We start from the raw sequence: 13872 nt of genomic DNA on the forward strand, positions 1-13872 counted from the left end.
ACGCTGCGAGCTCGCCGCAGCCTCTAGTTTAACGAAAACGGACTCTCCGTGTGCCATGGGACGTGATGCTGGGAGCAGAAGGAATCGGTGATGCTGATCCGGAGAGACCTAGCGCAGCCTCGAAAAGGCGTCACTGTCATTACTTCTGCGTCGTGGGCTGCCATGAACAAGAAGGCCTGAATTCCAACATCAGATTCTACCGTTTTCCTTCAAGGCCTCACGAAGTGGAGCGTCGGGCGCGCTGCATAGCTGCAGTTCGTCGCGCTGAGTAAGTGAAGCTTGCTTGATTATCTGCGTTCGAAATTTCGGTCTTTTGCACCTACAGTCCCGACAGCAGACGGACATAGCAGCAGGCATGGCTGGTAATTCACGATTCGAGACCCGGCCACAGTGACAATTAACAATTCGACCGATGCGAAGTGGTGAAGTGTGTGCAAATGAGCACAAATGGTCGGGCTCATTCGATGACAATTCACTACTCCACTACGAGCAGCACAGGTTAAGAGAGGTAAATGCGCTCATCCTTGATCTCAAGCCAGCACGTTGAGGCAGCGCAGCAAGGCAGTATTGATTGCAGCACATCGATGTTCGAGCGCTGTCATTAAAAGCTACATCAAGCGAGCAGCGCAGAAGCTTGCGCTACAGCGCGATTCGCACGTACGTGCGAGCTCATATCCATTGCATCAGTTTAGCGGCATGCAGTCAACAAAGATTGCAGGAGGCCCGCCGTTTGGCGGCATGTCGAAAAACCGCTGCCGTTGCGGCGCGTACGATCGTGTGCTCGAGCAGTTTGTACATCGCGGCGCGTACCGTCGTGTGCTTGAGCAGTTCCGTTCACATGATGTCTGCTTATCGCTGCTGTGGATTCATTTATAGCACGCATTTCCTCGCGTTTGTGCGCCTGAATCCAGCAGCTAGCGTGCAAACCTTACCTGCAGTTCCACTTCGTACGCGACTCGCTTCACTTGCGATTGACACCATGCTAAAACTTCGCCGCCTAATTCTTGAACGGTGTACACGTATTCGGCACTGCATCATTTCTTGCCTTTACGCAGCGTGCCACCCCTGAAAACATCTTCGGCGCCCGATATACGCAGCAGGCTGTGCTACAACACAACCGAAAGTGGCGGGTCCATATTGTAAACGTGCTTTCCGAAGCAGACGACCGAGCTTGGTACGACCCATTTTAGGACAGAGGGCGCTTTTTAGCACCTTTCTCGCAGCGCCCTCTGGGCAATGCAAGAGCCCCATGGTCGCGCGTTTCTCCTTCCGCTAGCCACCATACTCCCGCTTTAGCTCTGCTGTCGGCTCTGTCTTGGCTCTGTTTCTGGCCGCGCGTTTGCGTTTTGTGCAGAAAAGCCGTAGCGCCGTCTGCGGACGCCGTTCTACTCACCGATGGCGCAACGTCACTATGAGACCATGATGTCAGTACTCCTCGATTGGAGGGCGGGCGATTTGAACTGCACTAGAGGTTTGCGGACGCTTCAGAACGCATTTTCTCTTAAGATAAGTCTCTCCTTGGCACGAAACAAGCATTTCGAGGTTTCTGGGATGGTATTTCAACAGTCCACGTTGACTTAATAGTAACCTTTAGTGTCCCTGCTTGTGTGCCTGTCCCCGCCTGCTTCACTTCCGCCGTGGGTCGGCCTGGCATTGCACTATCTCCAGGATCGGCCCATGTATGGGGAGTTTTTTTGCTTACAACACGAAAGTTTCCTTGGACAGTAGAGGTATACAGCTTCGCTGTAAAATATTTCCCTCAAATTTCAACAACTTTCGTGGCAACAGGCTGCCAAAATCTGAAAACCGTGCTCTTCACAGATACAAAAAAAAATAAAAAATACTCTCGACTTTCACCAATATTGTGAAATGGTATGTTCTCTCAATTTTTCTTTTCACCAATCATAGTAGTCGTACTCTATAATAACTAATTAGAATCAAGACCCAAACTTTAACACTAAATATTTTTAAAGTCATAGCCACCACACTTTTTCTTTGGGAGCCAACCAGAATGTGGATTCGACAAAATTTACAAAAAGCACGTCTGACTGATCCGGGTGCTTCTATATTTCTTCATGAAAACAGACATTTTCTCGCAAAACTAAGATTCATTTCGTTTTTCTTGGCACCTGGGCAGAAATCTGTTTTTGATGAAAATTAAAATGGTCACCGGACATGCCTGGCTGAGCTTATCTGTACACCCAGTAGTAAATTTTGTATGTAATTTCTTTTTTATGACAGACAATGTAAAGTATTAATGTGCTGTCATTCAAGGAATATGTTAAGGTTTGATTACTTTTTGTGCCAGCATTCTTTTCTACAATAGTGCATCATCTAACCCAGCAAGGAGCACTTCTGTGACATAGTATTTCAGAGATTGACTTTGAATTTTGAGGTCTTGATAACTTGGCACTTAAAGGCTAACTGACAACACGTGCCGTGGTTGCTTAGTGGCGCTGGACTGCTAAGCATGACGAGGTCGCAGGATCAAATCCCGGCCACGGCGGCCGCATGTTGATGGGGGCGAAATGCGAAAATACCTGTGTACTCTTAGATTTATGTGCACGCTAAAGGACCCCTGGTGGTCCAAATTATTCCGGAGTACCTCACTATGGCGTGCCTCATGATCAAATCATGGTTTTGGCACATAAAACCCCATAATTTTTAAGGAAGTGACTGAATATTTATGGCATCCATCTCTCTCTCTCTCTCTCATCTTTTTTTTTTTTTTTTAATACTCTCAGGGTCAAATACTGCAGTTGCAACACGGAGAACAATATGAAACATTTTTCTATCTGAATTTGTGATCGTGTTTACGCATTCCTATGCTAGAAACAGTGAGAGGTGAGCACAATAGCATACACCAGCATTGGTGGGAAGCAGGCAAGTGCAGCAACCATAAGAAATTAATCTTTTGTTTGTCTAGGGGGTGCACATGCCATTCATGCTTGTCTAACTGTTCAATTATTTCTGCTAAATATTGGCAACATGCCTTTGGGGTTAGTTGTCCCAGCTGCTTTAATAATACAGTCGAATCTCCATAATTCATACCCGAAGGGGCTTGAAAATTTGTTCGATTAAAGGAAGCTAATTTAATAGAAGACTTACCTGCAGTGGCGCACGCGCACTGAGCTAACACGTGAGTGGGAAGTTCCACAAGGTTTATTCACACGTATTTACAAATTACAGTCAGTTATTAGGCATATCAGTGCTCGTACTGTGATAGGAGGCGGCGAGTGCACGCGTGTATAATAAAAAGAAACATGTCCCGTGACAATTGCCCCTTCAAACTTTTGGTAGGCTTCACCGCGTAATACTGCCTAATTGGAGCGAAGTTGACATTCGGGAACCGGCATTATGCAACGCGCCGTGCTTTCCGCGCTCCGAAGACATTGGCGAGGATTACCGAGGTGAAGTCGGCACCATTGCTAACAGCGGCGAATTGTTTCAATGAAAAAACACGGCACCGAACAGCAAGAAGCTAGGTAGTGAAGGTCGAAGTAGCTAGGCCTAGCATTGCCGTGGTGTGGCTACGGCTGTCAGCGGATTTGCGTGCGAGAGCGCCGGCTCGAGGAGGCGTGATAATCAAAATGGCAGTGGTGGTGGCTTCGATTAACGCCGTTTCGGACTTGCGGTCATGGCCAAAAGTCCTGAAAGTCGGACTGCGAAGGTTTTTTGTGTTCGAAATTTCAGACTTTCTTATACATCGACTCTAGGGAGGGGTACATGGCGGTGCCGCGACACTAACAGAAGTCACTAACTTGTCACGAACAGACGTAATGGGGATGCACACCTGCGCACGAATTTCCGCCGCAGCTTTTTTTTTTTCTTCGCACACGGCGTTGAGAAGCCTCTCCTAAGCTTTTACTCTATGGTGAGGTCAGAAGAATGCTAATCGAAGGTGCCACTGCATGATTTGGCGCGCTGCTGAGAGCATTGTCGGAGCGCAGTATGTTCGAATTAACCGTTGCAAATGGGCGTTTTCGCCTATTGGAATACACATAGCTTTGACGGGACGACAGCGTCAGTTCAAATTAAGCAAGTTCAAATTAACGAGGTTCGACTGTATGTAAGTCAGGCCAAGTTATTTTTTAGCCATGTGAAGTCAGGCTTTCGAAAGCCAAATGAAGGTTTTACTACAGTGCACTGTACTTAGACATGTGATGAAGTGGTGCTGCCCACACGATGAGTGTAATGGCAAACCGAGTCGTCCCTAACTACATGGCGACATACACTACTACACTGTTTCGCACGCTAGTTCATATGGATGTAAATTCTGATCGCGCATTTGAACTAAAAGTCTTCACCTCAGCTCGCTCTGGTTATCAACGGAAGATATGCTTCTGAATGGCAACACATTGAACTTTTTTTTTAGATTGCAATACACATAGAAAAAAGTGCAAACACAAAAAAATCTCTGGGCACTTTGCTGAGCTAAACTGCGATAGGCGAAAGCCTATCTATGACTGCCTCTGTTGCTGTTGTCTGAACTGTTCTGCAAATGGACATCGCCGTGGCCGCGAGCATGGGATGCAATCACAGCCATATGACTGCAAGGTTTGTTGCCGATGTGCGCACACCCCCACGCGCATGTCTGTGCTGTCCCACGTGCCCACTCGCACAGCGATACTGGCATGGCGCCCCCTCTCCTTGCTATCCTCGCCGGTGATCACCACTTTCCTGCGTCCACCACGGATTTTGCCCGGACACTCATGAGCCACTAAACGCTTATGCCTTAATAAAGAGAATGTGATTTTGAGCAATACACATTCAATTAACAGCCAGCTTGTGTACAGTATCTGCGGTCAGATGGTGGGAATCCAGCCCTGGTACCAAACAATATTAAAGTTATAATTACTACTTATACTGCGAACATCTTGTTCGATTCTATCCTTGTTAATCATGGTCTTTCCATTTCCACCAAATGACGCGGTCTGGGTGGTTGTCGGCCCTTTTAACCCATTAACTGCCCTGACAAATTCTGAAAACATTTTTAAAAGTGCAATAAAAATTGACCAAAGTTATTGTGTATTATTTTCTTGTCAAAATTACGAGAACCTGAACACATACACATGTGCAAAAATTTCCAAACATTCATGATGAGTTGAACACTTCATTGGCACCAGAGGATGTTCGTTGTGATGGCGAGTTATCTCATCATCGGCAGTTAAGGGGTTAAGGAAAAGCTCCATCGTTTCAGTTGTATGACAGGGTATCTACCAACCGGGATCATTGTGTTGATTTTCTTGAACTCAACGTGACGGAATTCAAGAAAATCAACTCAATGATCAGAAAGGCATATAAGCAGGCGATGGGCCTGCCGATCAGTACGTCCACAGAACACCTACTACGACTAGGAGTGCACAACACGGCCGAGCAGCTGATCGAAGCACATTTATTCAGTCAGCGAACAAGGCTGGCGGTTATGGAAGCGGGGAGGTCCATCCTCTTACGCCTGGGGCTCCCTGCCTCTCTCAGCCATCCGCCGCCTCGGGCTGTGAGCTTACCCCATGACCTCCGGAGCAACATCACCGTGCGTCCTCTACCTCGCAACATGCACACAGTGCCCCACGCAGTGAAGGGAGGCCCGGGCCCTGGCCATACACAAGCAATGTAGGACTTTACCCTCTACAGCCTACATGGAAGCGGGGTTTTATCCCAGATGCGCAGCCACAATAGCCACTGTAGTCGTCAACAAATAACATTGCGAGCAGCATTTCGCTCACCTGAAACAATCCCCTCCAAGCTGAGGAAGCGGCCATAGCCCTTGCGGTCTCCCAAACAGAGGTTGAAGTCATAGTGACCGACTCCCAACAGGCGTGCCGCAACTTTGCTAGCGGCAGAATTCATACCACTACGTGCGAGATCATCAGTCAAAAGCCACCAACGAGATCAGTCTTGATCATCTGGGTGCCAGCTCATCACGGCATTCCTGGCAACGAGGTCGCCAACCATGTGGCTCGAGATTTGACCCGCCGACGCCGAGGAATCTGAACCCGAGCGCATGCACCTTCTAGTCTCATACCAAGACATCACACAACACTACAAGCTAACCCACAGAACATATGCACCCCCACACAAGTCACTACCTAGAGAGCAGGAGCTCTCTACCTCCGAGCTCTACAGGTTAATGCATTCCACCACCCTTCCAGAAATCACCTCACAGCCCCTACACAATTATCTCCGCAATGCCGCTTCTGTGTAGAGCCCGGGTCCCTCAGGCACATAGTAGGGGGTTGCAGAGCGGCACCATTAAATCCTCTGTACCACACCAACGAGCTTTGGGAGAGAGCCTTGACCAGCTCCGACCTCGAGGATCAGCAACGGCTGATTGCGAGGACCCAGAACGCGGCCTGAGCTCCAGGCATTCTGAAATGAGGACACCTCTCCAAAGCTGCATTTACCTAATGAAAATGTTTATTCTCTCTCTCTCTCCAACCGGGAAAACTGCGAATTCTGAGGGATGTTGAATAGTCTGGAAATACTTAAGGAAAACTAAGGGAATTTGTGCTTCTATCAGGGAAAATTAGCTGTAATTTTATTGAAAGGTAATGAAAGTCGCGGTAACACTGGCTTGAGTAACAGAGGAATTGTAAAGAATCTACTTTGATGTCGTGTTGTCGGCTGCAGGAGTTGCCAGTGTACAGTCAATGACCGACTTTCCGCTTCGCGGCACCATCACTTACCCCATAGAGTCGGTGTATAAAAATGTCAAATTTTGGATGCAAGAACCCTTAGGGCCGTCCGATTTTCCAAACTTTTTCCGTGACCACCGCCGCCATTTTGATTACCACGCCGCCTCGAACCAGCGCTCTCACGCGGATCCACTGGCAGCCGTAGCCACCACTGCGGCAATGCTAGGCCTAGCTGCTTCGACTTTCGCTGCCAAGGTTCTTGCTGTTTGGTGGGGTGTTTTTCATTAAAAGAATTCGCCACTGCTAGCAATGGCGCCAACTGCGCTTTTGTAATCCCCAATGGCTTCGAAGCTCGGAAAGCATGACGCATTGCATAATTGCGGTTCCCAAAAGTCAACTTTGCCTTAGTAGTGTAATGCTACGCAGTGAAGCATAAGCGTGGGAAGGGGCAATTGTCACGGGACACAGTATGTATTCCTTAATTATACACGCAGGCACCCGCCATCTCCCGTCACATATGAGCACTGATATGCCTAATAAGTGTACTGGCAGGCATTCAGAGCTTTTTCGGGTTGTGCCTATGGTGATATGAGCCCTCGAGGGCAGTAAAAGACATGCATTTGTTTTTTTTTTTTTTTTTTTTTTGAGCTGCCCAATTTTTCGGACGTTTTCGCGACCCCTAGAGAGTCCGAGAAATCAAGCATTGACTGTACAACTTACCAAGAGGATGCTTCAAACGGTCCATTGGCCAAACACGCGGCGGAAGGAGGACGAAAACAGAAAAGACCTACGCATTGAGGAATGAACGGGGAAGGAAGTGCGCCGTCACCACTTTGAAAGAGTTTGAGCTCAAAAAAAAAAGAAAAGAAGTGTTGGCTGATGCCAAGATATATTTGCTTCTGTATGCATCTCTTTTTTATTTGTGTTTGAGAATGTTGACTTGATTTTCAATGGGTCTTACTTTTTTTTTTAATGTACTTTATTTGCTGTGCATTTCACTCCCCTCCCTTCTGTTTTCTTTTTGATTAAAATAAACACTACTCCTTACTATATTTAAAAATGGGTTAAGTCATTTTCTATTTTTTTAGTATGCTTACTCTCTGAGAGTCCAAGAGCTGTGTAAAATAATTAGTAGAAAAAGCAATGCCATTTGCGGCACTAGCCAGCTAGCTGCTCTGCATGGCCTGCATAAATGTTGGATATGATCTCCTTTTACTGGTCTGAGAGTAATAGGTTTTTAATTTATACTTGCTTTCTTGTTAGCCAACAGATAGCAAGTTTATGCTCTCAAGCAGAGATGTCGAAAATTTAGATGACCCATTTGTGCCCTATACCTCTCGAGCCTAGTAGTCAATGTTGTGGCACACTTAGCAATTAAACAAGTTTTATCATGCTTGCATTGTGTTGAGATAGAAGTAAATGTTCAGACAACTATGTTTGGTAGTCTTGTCAAGTCTTCCTCTTGTGCAGTGCTCTTACATAAGTCATTCTATTGATAGCAGTGTTCAAATGCAATTATAGACATGAAACATGTTCATTTATTTACAGGTTCAGGTTGCAGCCTTGGAGGTGCAGAATGTCAAGCGTGCCATCAATAGGTATGGGACATTGCCAAAGGGGGCCCGTATTGGTGCCTACCTAGAATCGTTGAGGCAGCATGGACTGCACACTGGGACATCCTACCAAGAGCCTGTTGTCGAGGTTGGACATGCTCACTACCAGATGGGAAATGTGCTTTCTATTGGTTCAGGAGCTCGAGTGGCTGCCGGGGCTGATTATGGTCACGCACGTTGCAAGGTTGGAGACGTCACACCACCACATGCAATATTGCAGCGCCAAAAGTCTGACTTGACACACACTAAAGTAAGTGATGCTTTTGAGACTGGCTCTATTCCTGAGATGAGGAGGCCAGGGACCAAGCAAGGACCATCTCCCAGGCTAGCAAGGCATCACAGGTTTGATGGGAAGTCTACAACTCCTGGGCGAGATGTGCCTAATGATGGCTTACAAGATGTAGTAAGTGAAAGTGAGGCTCAGGTGGGAGTAACACAAAAAAGAGAGTCGTTTGAATCGCTTGCACTGCAGTCGCAGGATGGAAAAGCAGCACCAGCAACAGTGTCACCAGTTGCGCTTTTTGGATCATCCGTTGTGCGCCGAACTCTTAAGCGTCGACCAAAGGACCGACCACCTAGCCCTCCAAAGCACCCCCTTGTAAAGAGTGGCTCTGTGGATGACCAGTTGAGCCGTCACTCAGGAAACTCTAATGCTGCCACGAAAGCAGCTTCAGACAGTAATCAGAGTCCCGTGATGCCAGAGGCTCCAGATGGCAGCCCTATTTCTTACAGTGATGAGGGGTTCCCTCCACCACCAGAGTTTAGCAATCCAGACCAGCAGACACTTCAGTGCCAGGATGTTCATTCTTCACCGTTAGCAGAAATATCAGCAAGGAACTCTGCTGCGCAGGTGGTATCGGAGCTGTTTGAGAACCTTAAGATGAAAGCTCGTCGAAAAGCTGCAGAAACAGGGGAAGCATGTGCTCAAACAACTGGAGACTCCTGCCGTGGAGGTAGCCCTGTTGAAAAAAATGCTACCGATGTACTAGCCAAAGCTTCTGCTCCGCAGAAGAAAGCTCCTGTAGAGGACAGCAAGAAACGGGAGCCAGAGCGATTGCAGTCGCCCACCCAGTCTCTAGAGCCACCAGCACAAGGAGAAGAAGAGAAGCGGCAAAGCTCTGGAAGCATTAGTAGCCTGAAGAAGCTGTGGGAGAAAGAGACAGGTGGTGGCAAAGTGAGTCCCAAGATTGGTGCCAAGCGGCCAGAGTCATTACGCCTTTCAAAAAATGATGGAGGAGAAAGCAAGAAAACAAGCCCTCCATCGCCACCCTCAGCAGTCACCGTTCCGCCAAGGACACCAGATGATGCACCTGACCCCCAGCAGCAGCAGCAACAGCAGCAACAATTTACGTCAAAGCCTGTTGTTCCGACCAAGCCTGCCCTTAAGGCAGCCTCCAAGCTCTCCTCCAGCACAGGCAACAAGTTTCTGAAGTCATCGTCATCATCGTCAGGTGCGCCCAGTCAACCTAAACCTCCTGTGGTGCCTCGCAACCAGCCGAGCACCTCTCCCCAGCCCAAGAAAGGTGCACAAAGGGATGAGGATCGGTTGGCTGACAGCAAGAGCTCCATCCTGGAGATCTCAAGTGCACTGGAAAGTGGCATTGTGGCACTTAAGGCGGCTGTGCCAGGCTCCCTGAGCAGCGTCAGCGTTATGCAACTGTCCGACAAGGTGCAGCTCTTGTGTTCCTCCTGCAGCAGCTATGCTGAGAGTGTGCCGCCACATGGCCGTTTTCGTTTCCGGGAGCTGTTGTCGCGGCTTGAGACGCAGGGCGACCAGCTGCGGACATGCTCCAGCAACAACAGCGCTGCCAGTGCCAAGCTGTTCACGGACCTGCACAACACGGTCAGGGATCTAGTGAACGTGGTGCAGCGGTGAGCTTTTGCTCCACGCCTGTGTACATACTCTGTTTCACTGCAACTGTGATTACACTTCACGATGCTCCTCCGTTTTTTTGTTTTTTTTTAATCATTCTAGTCCCTTTTAGAGACCATGTGTGTGAGGGTGCTCGCCTGCATTCAAGCTCATCATGAGAACCATTGTCAGACTCCCATGTTTGTCAGGTGACGGAAGATTGCTGAATGTCCTTTGTAGTCCGAGAGAAAAATAACTGTTCTGGTCTTTTATCATCGGGTAATCATAGTAACTGTAATGCTGATGGTATTTATATCACTTTTTAGGATGCTGCAACATTTAATTTTTTTTTATTATGAACTTGTCAGACCAAAGCCTATCTCTTCAATGCTTTTATTGAAATAGCTTGTCTGTCGTATTTTAATTGACTTTGAGCCTTGATGAATGGACTTAGTTTTGAGTGTGTGGTGATTGTGCAATTTTCTATGCATCTGTAAATTTTTTGAGTATGGTTACTGTAACAGAAGCAGACGTGGTACCTTTTAAATTATTCAAAATAAAATAGTAAAAAAAAAACTTTTTGTTGTGGAGCATCATAAAATTGGAAAGTGCAAGTGCAGCCTGTCCAAGGCATGCAAACCCAAAACCCCTGTGCATATGCTAGGTAACATTGCCTGCCCATGCACAAAACAGTTTAAATTATGTAAATGTCATAGTGGTGCTTTAAATTGGCATTGAAATTATGCTACGGAATGCAATGTTGTGGTTTGCAGCAATTAATAACAATGCACTCGCCTTTTGCTGCTAACTGTTCTAAGGCCTATCCCAATGTTCACTCTAAGGTGCATGGCCAAGCACTGCCTTTGACAGCATCATGAAGACTTGGACAACTGTGTTTGCTTCCTCCAAGAACTCTCACGTCGATGCAGTTTTGCACGCCATTCTGGCACAACTGCTCAGCTTATCCTGTGCATTCACTGGAAGAACATTAGCCACATATCTCCATTTAGATGTTTGTTAAAGAACCCTGAGTAAAAATTAACATGGGAGTCCTCATTACCCTAGTGTATTGTGTTTCAGGAGTTGTAGTGGCCCTTGAAAACCCTTCAATGTGGAAGGGTTTTGTTCCCATAATTAAAATTACTGTAAAATGTAATGCCATAGCTTTTCTTTCCTGTTTTTGAACATAAATTGCATATTACATTTTCAACGAATGATGGTAGTGCCACACATACGAGGTCACGCCTGTTGCACAAGGTGCACGAAATCGCTGCATTGTGATACCACTATCAGTCCCACTCAAGTTTTTTCAGAAGTGGTGCAGGGCCCCTTTAAGTTTCGCAGAGAGCTTAAAAATTCCTGAACTGTGCTCGCAGCTAAGTTTAGTGGATTTAATTTGTCTATCGGACCACAAGGTTTATGCAGGTGAAGAAGAGCCATGCGAATCTGATCCAGTTAGCATCACTGTGATGGCTTGTGAGGGTGCATGCGAGAGAGACTTAGCAAACACATTTTCGTTCCAGTAGCAACAAAAATAAAAGTGTTTGTTGTTTAAGACAGCGATTTTGTTATCAAGCTATCATACATCGTGGTGCTTTATTCCTTGAAAACCTATGATTTTTTTTTTTCCGCAAAGGCTGCTATGAACCCTGTGCTTTTGCATCTTGCTGCACTGTTAGATGTCCTCACTAAAATTCTCTGCAAGTGCTTTTTAAATGGATAAATTTCCCACTGGCCTGGCCATGAAACCTGGCAGTGAAACCTGTGCAGTCATGTCTTGCTGCAGGCTGACATACATACGAAAGGGCATGAGAAGCTAAAAAGTCAGTCTATGGTGGCCTGCTGGTGCTGTATGTATTGCATTGACCCACGTGTTGGGATTTTCCGGGTTTGGAATGGCCTTTCCACATTGTAGAAAACACTCGCCATGGTGGAAAACACTCGCAACAACAGGATTGTCCCTTAAGTTATCTGCCTGACACAGAAAAGTAGTGGCGCCAAAATTTGTTTTCTGTGACGGTGTCCTGCAACAGTGTCCTCACCAAAAATTGTGCATGCTTGGCACATATGTCAATTGTGGTGACCTCCAATGTGTGCATTCAATCCAATAGTGCCAATAGCAATGGATAATAGTAAAAGGTGGGTGGAGTATGAGCACCAAGTAGTTGTTGATAAACACCAGGCGTCCATTGTATGTCACCACCGCATGACCGTGACGGCTAACAGCATCCACTTGGAGTCAGAGTGGCGGCAAATACTCTCCTATTCTGCGTGAGCTAACTAAGTTTTACTATATCCTAATCAAGCATTCTGTCTATCTCTTCTTTATCCTGTAAACGTGTCCATGATGATCCTGTCCCCACCTCTTCCCTGCTTTTCTTCCACAGACTACAATCGTCCCCTGCTGATCACCAACACATACCATTTAATGGTCTCATCACCGTCGAACCCCAGCACATCTGGAATGTGGTTGTTCTCTCCGATTCTGGATTAATGGATATCTTCGCATGACTTTAAAATGTGCTGAGTTGTTGCCAGATTTCTTTTTTTTTTTTTTCTGCAGCGGAGACAGGTCCCCTTGTTGCTCTAGTACCTCGAGTCCTCAGGCAGGTAGCTCAGGCCTCAAAAAGCAAGGCACTATACCCTATGTGGTGTACCAATGTTTTTTGCCAATTTGTCGTTTGCCTTCCTTGTAAAGCTGCGTGGACTTTTACTGTCATGGCAGTTAAAAGCTCGAAACTAGGTTTACTGTGCCCATCTGTACTTTCCGTCGAGCAGGCGACGCGGCGGCTGTAGTTGGTTTTCCTCTACGAGTGGCCCATACCCACTGTGGGGTATTGACAAAGAATTGGGTGAGTTAGGAAAATAGTTGTCATTGCCAAGTCATCGTCGTCAGTTTTATTCTCGCCATAGTGCAAAGAAAAAGCTTTGCCCTGCCAATGCATTGCTCCCACTGCATACAATCATTAAAGAGAGATGTTAGAACCGCCTGCTTCTTGGCCAATCAATGATTGTGATTTATTGGCATCCACTTTGAAGTGGTGCGTTGACAAGTTGTCACCTAGCCTCCTTGAGCTAATCAGGTAAGCGGTTCATTATTTTTATACTAGCGTTTTTGTATACATCTGCTTAATCTTTTTTTTTTCTCTTTCTCAGAACTTCTCTATCCACCTTGTACCGCTACCTATGCATGTAACGGATGTGGTTGCATCAATCTCTCCTCTGCTTTTCTTCCACCAATACTCTAAATGTCACTTGCTTATCTCGACTGCCGATAGGTTGATGCTGCCATCCACTTTAAATCCAAGCGCTTCTGGAAGGAGTAGGTTACCTGTGAACCTCGCTGTGCCTCGCTATGGGCCTCCCTATGCATTGTATTAGGATGTGCTGAGTGGTCTGTGGATTTTTGCTGCAGCAGACACATGCCTCATCTTGTTGCGAATATTTGCTCTGGTATGCTTTGTTTTTTTCTCTCTCTTTAGGCAGCCAGCTCGAGCTTCAAATAGCAAGGCACTGCCTTTTTTATTATTGTACAGAATTTCCCATCTAATTTTTTCCCATTCTTGTAAATCTTAATGGTCATTTTTGTTTCCATTCTTTGAATCCAATTCACTGCATCCAAATCTCTGTAATGGGTAAGTGCCATCGTTTGGAAGCGAGCAGTCAAAGCCTCGGAAAGCGCTCGTAAATACGGAATTGCGAGCCAAAAGGTAGAGTGAGCAACATTGCTGTTCAAACAATAACAAATCGGGATGAAATTGTGTCAGCTGTG

The 13872-nt window shown here is 46.5% G+C and overlaps 1 protein-coding gene across 2 annotated transcripts in view; it reads left to right on the forward strand.

Annotated features, from left to right (window-relative positions):
• Positions 1-13085, forward strand: part of Abl (tyrosine-protein kinase Abl) — a 139927-nt gene extending 126842 nt beyond the window's left edge. For both annotated transcript variants that reach the window (XM_050196415.3, XM_055063538.2), the window contains exon 11: positions 8184-13085. In XM_050196415.3, the coding sequence (XP_050052372.1) occupies positions 8184-10124 (1941 nt within the window). In that variant the 3' untranslated portion in view covers positions 10125-13085. The remainder of the gene's footprint in view (positions 1-8183) is intronic.
• Positions 13086-13872: the final 787 nt, after the last annotated feature.

This window comes from Dermacentor andersoni, chromosome 1 (assembly GCF_023375885.2).
Source record: "Dermacentor andersoni chromosome 1, qqDerAnde1_hic_scaffold, whole genome shotgun sequence".
NCBI lineage: Eukaryota > Metazoa > Arthropoda > Arachnida > Ixodida > Ixodidae > Dermacentor > Dermacentor andersoni.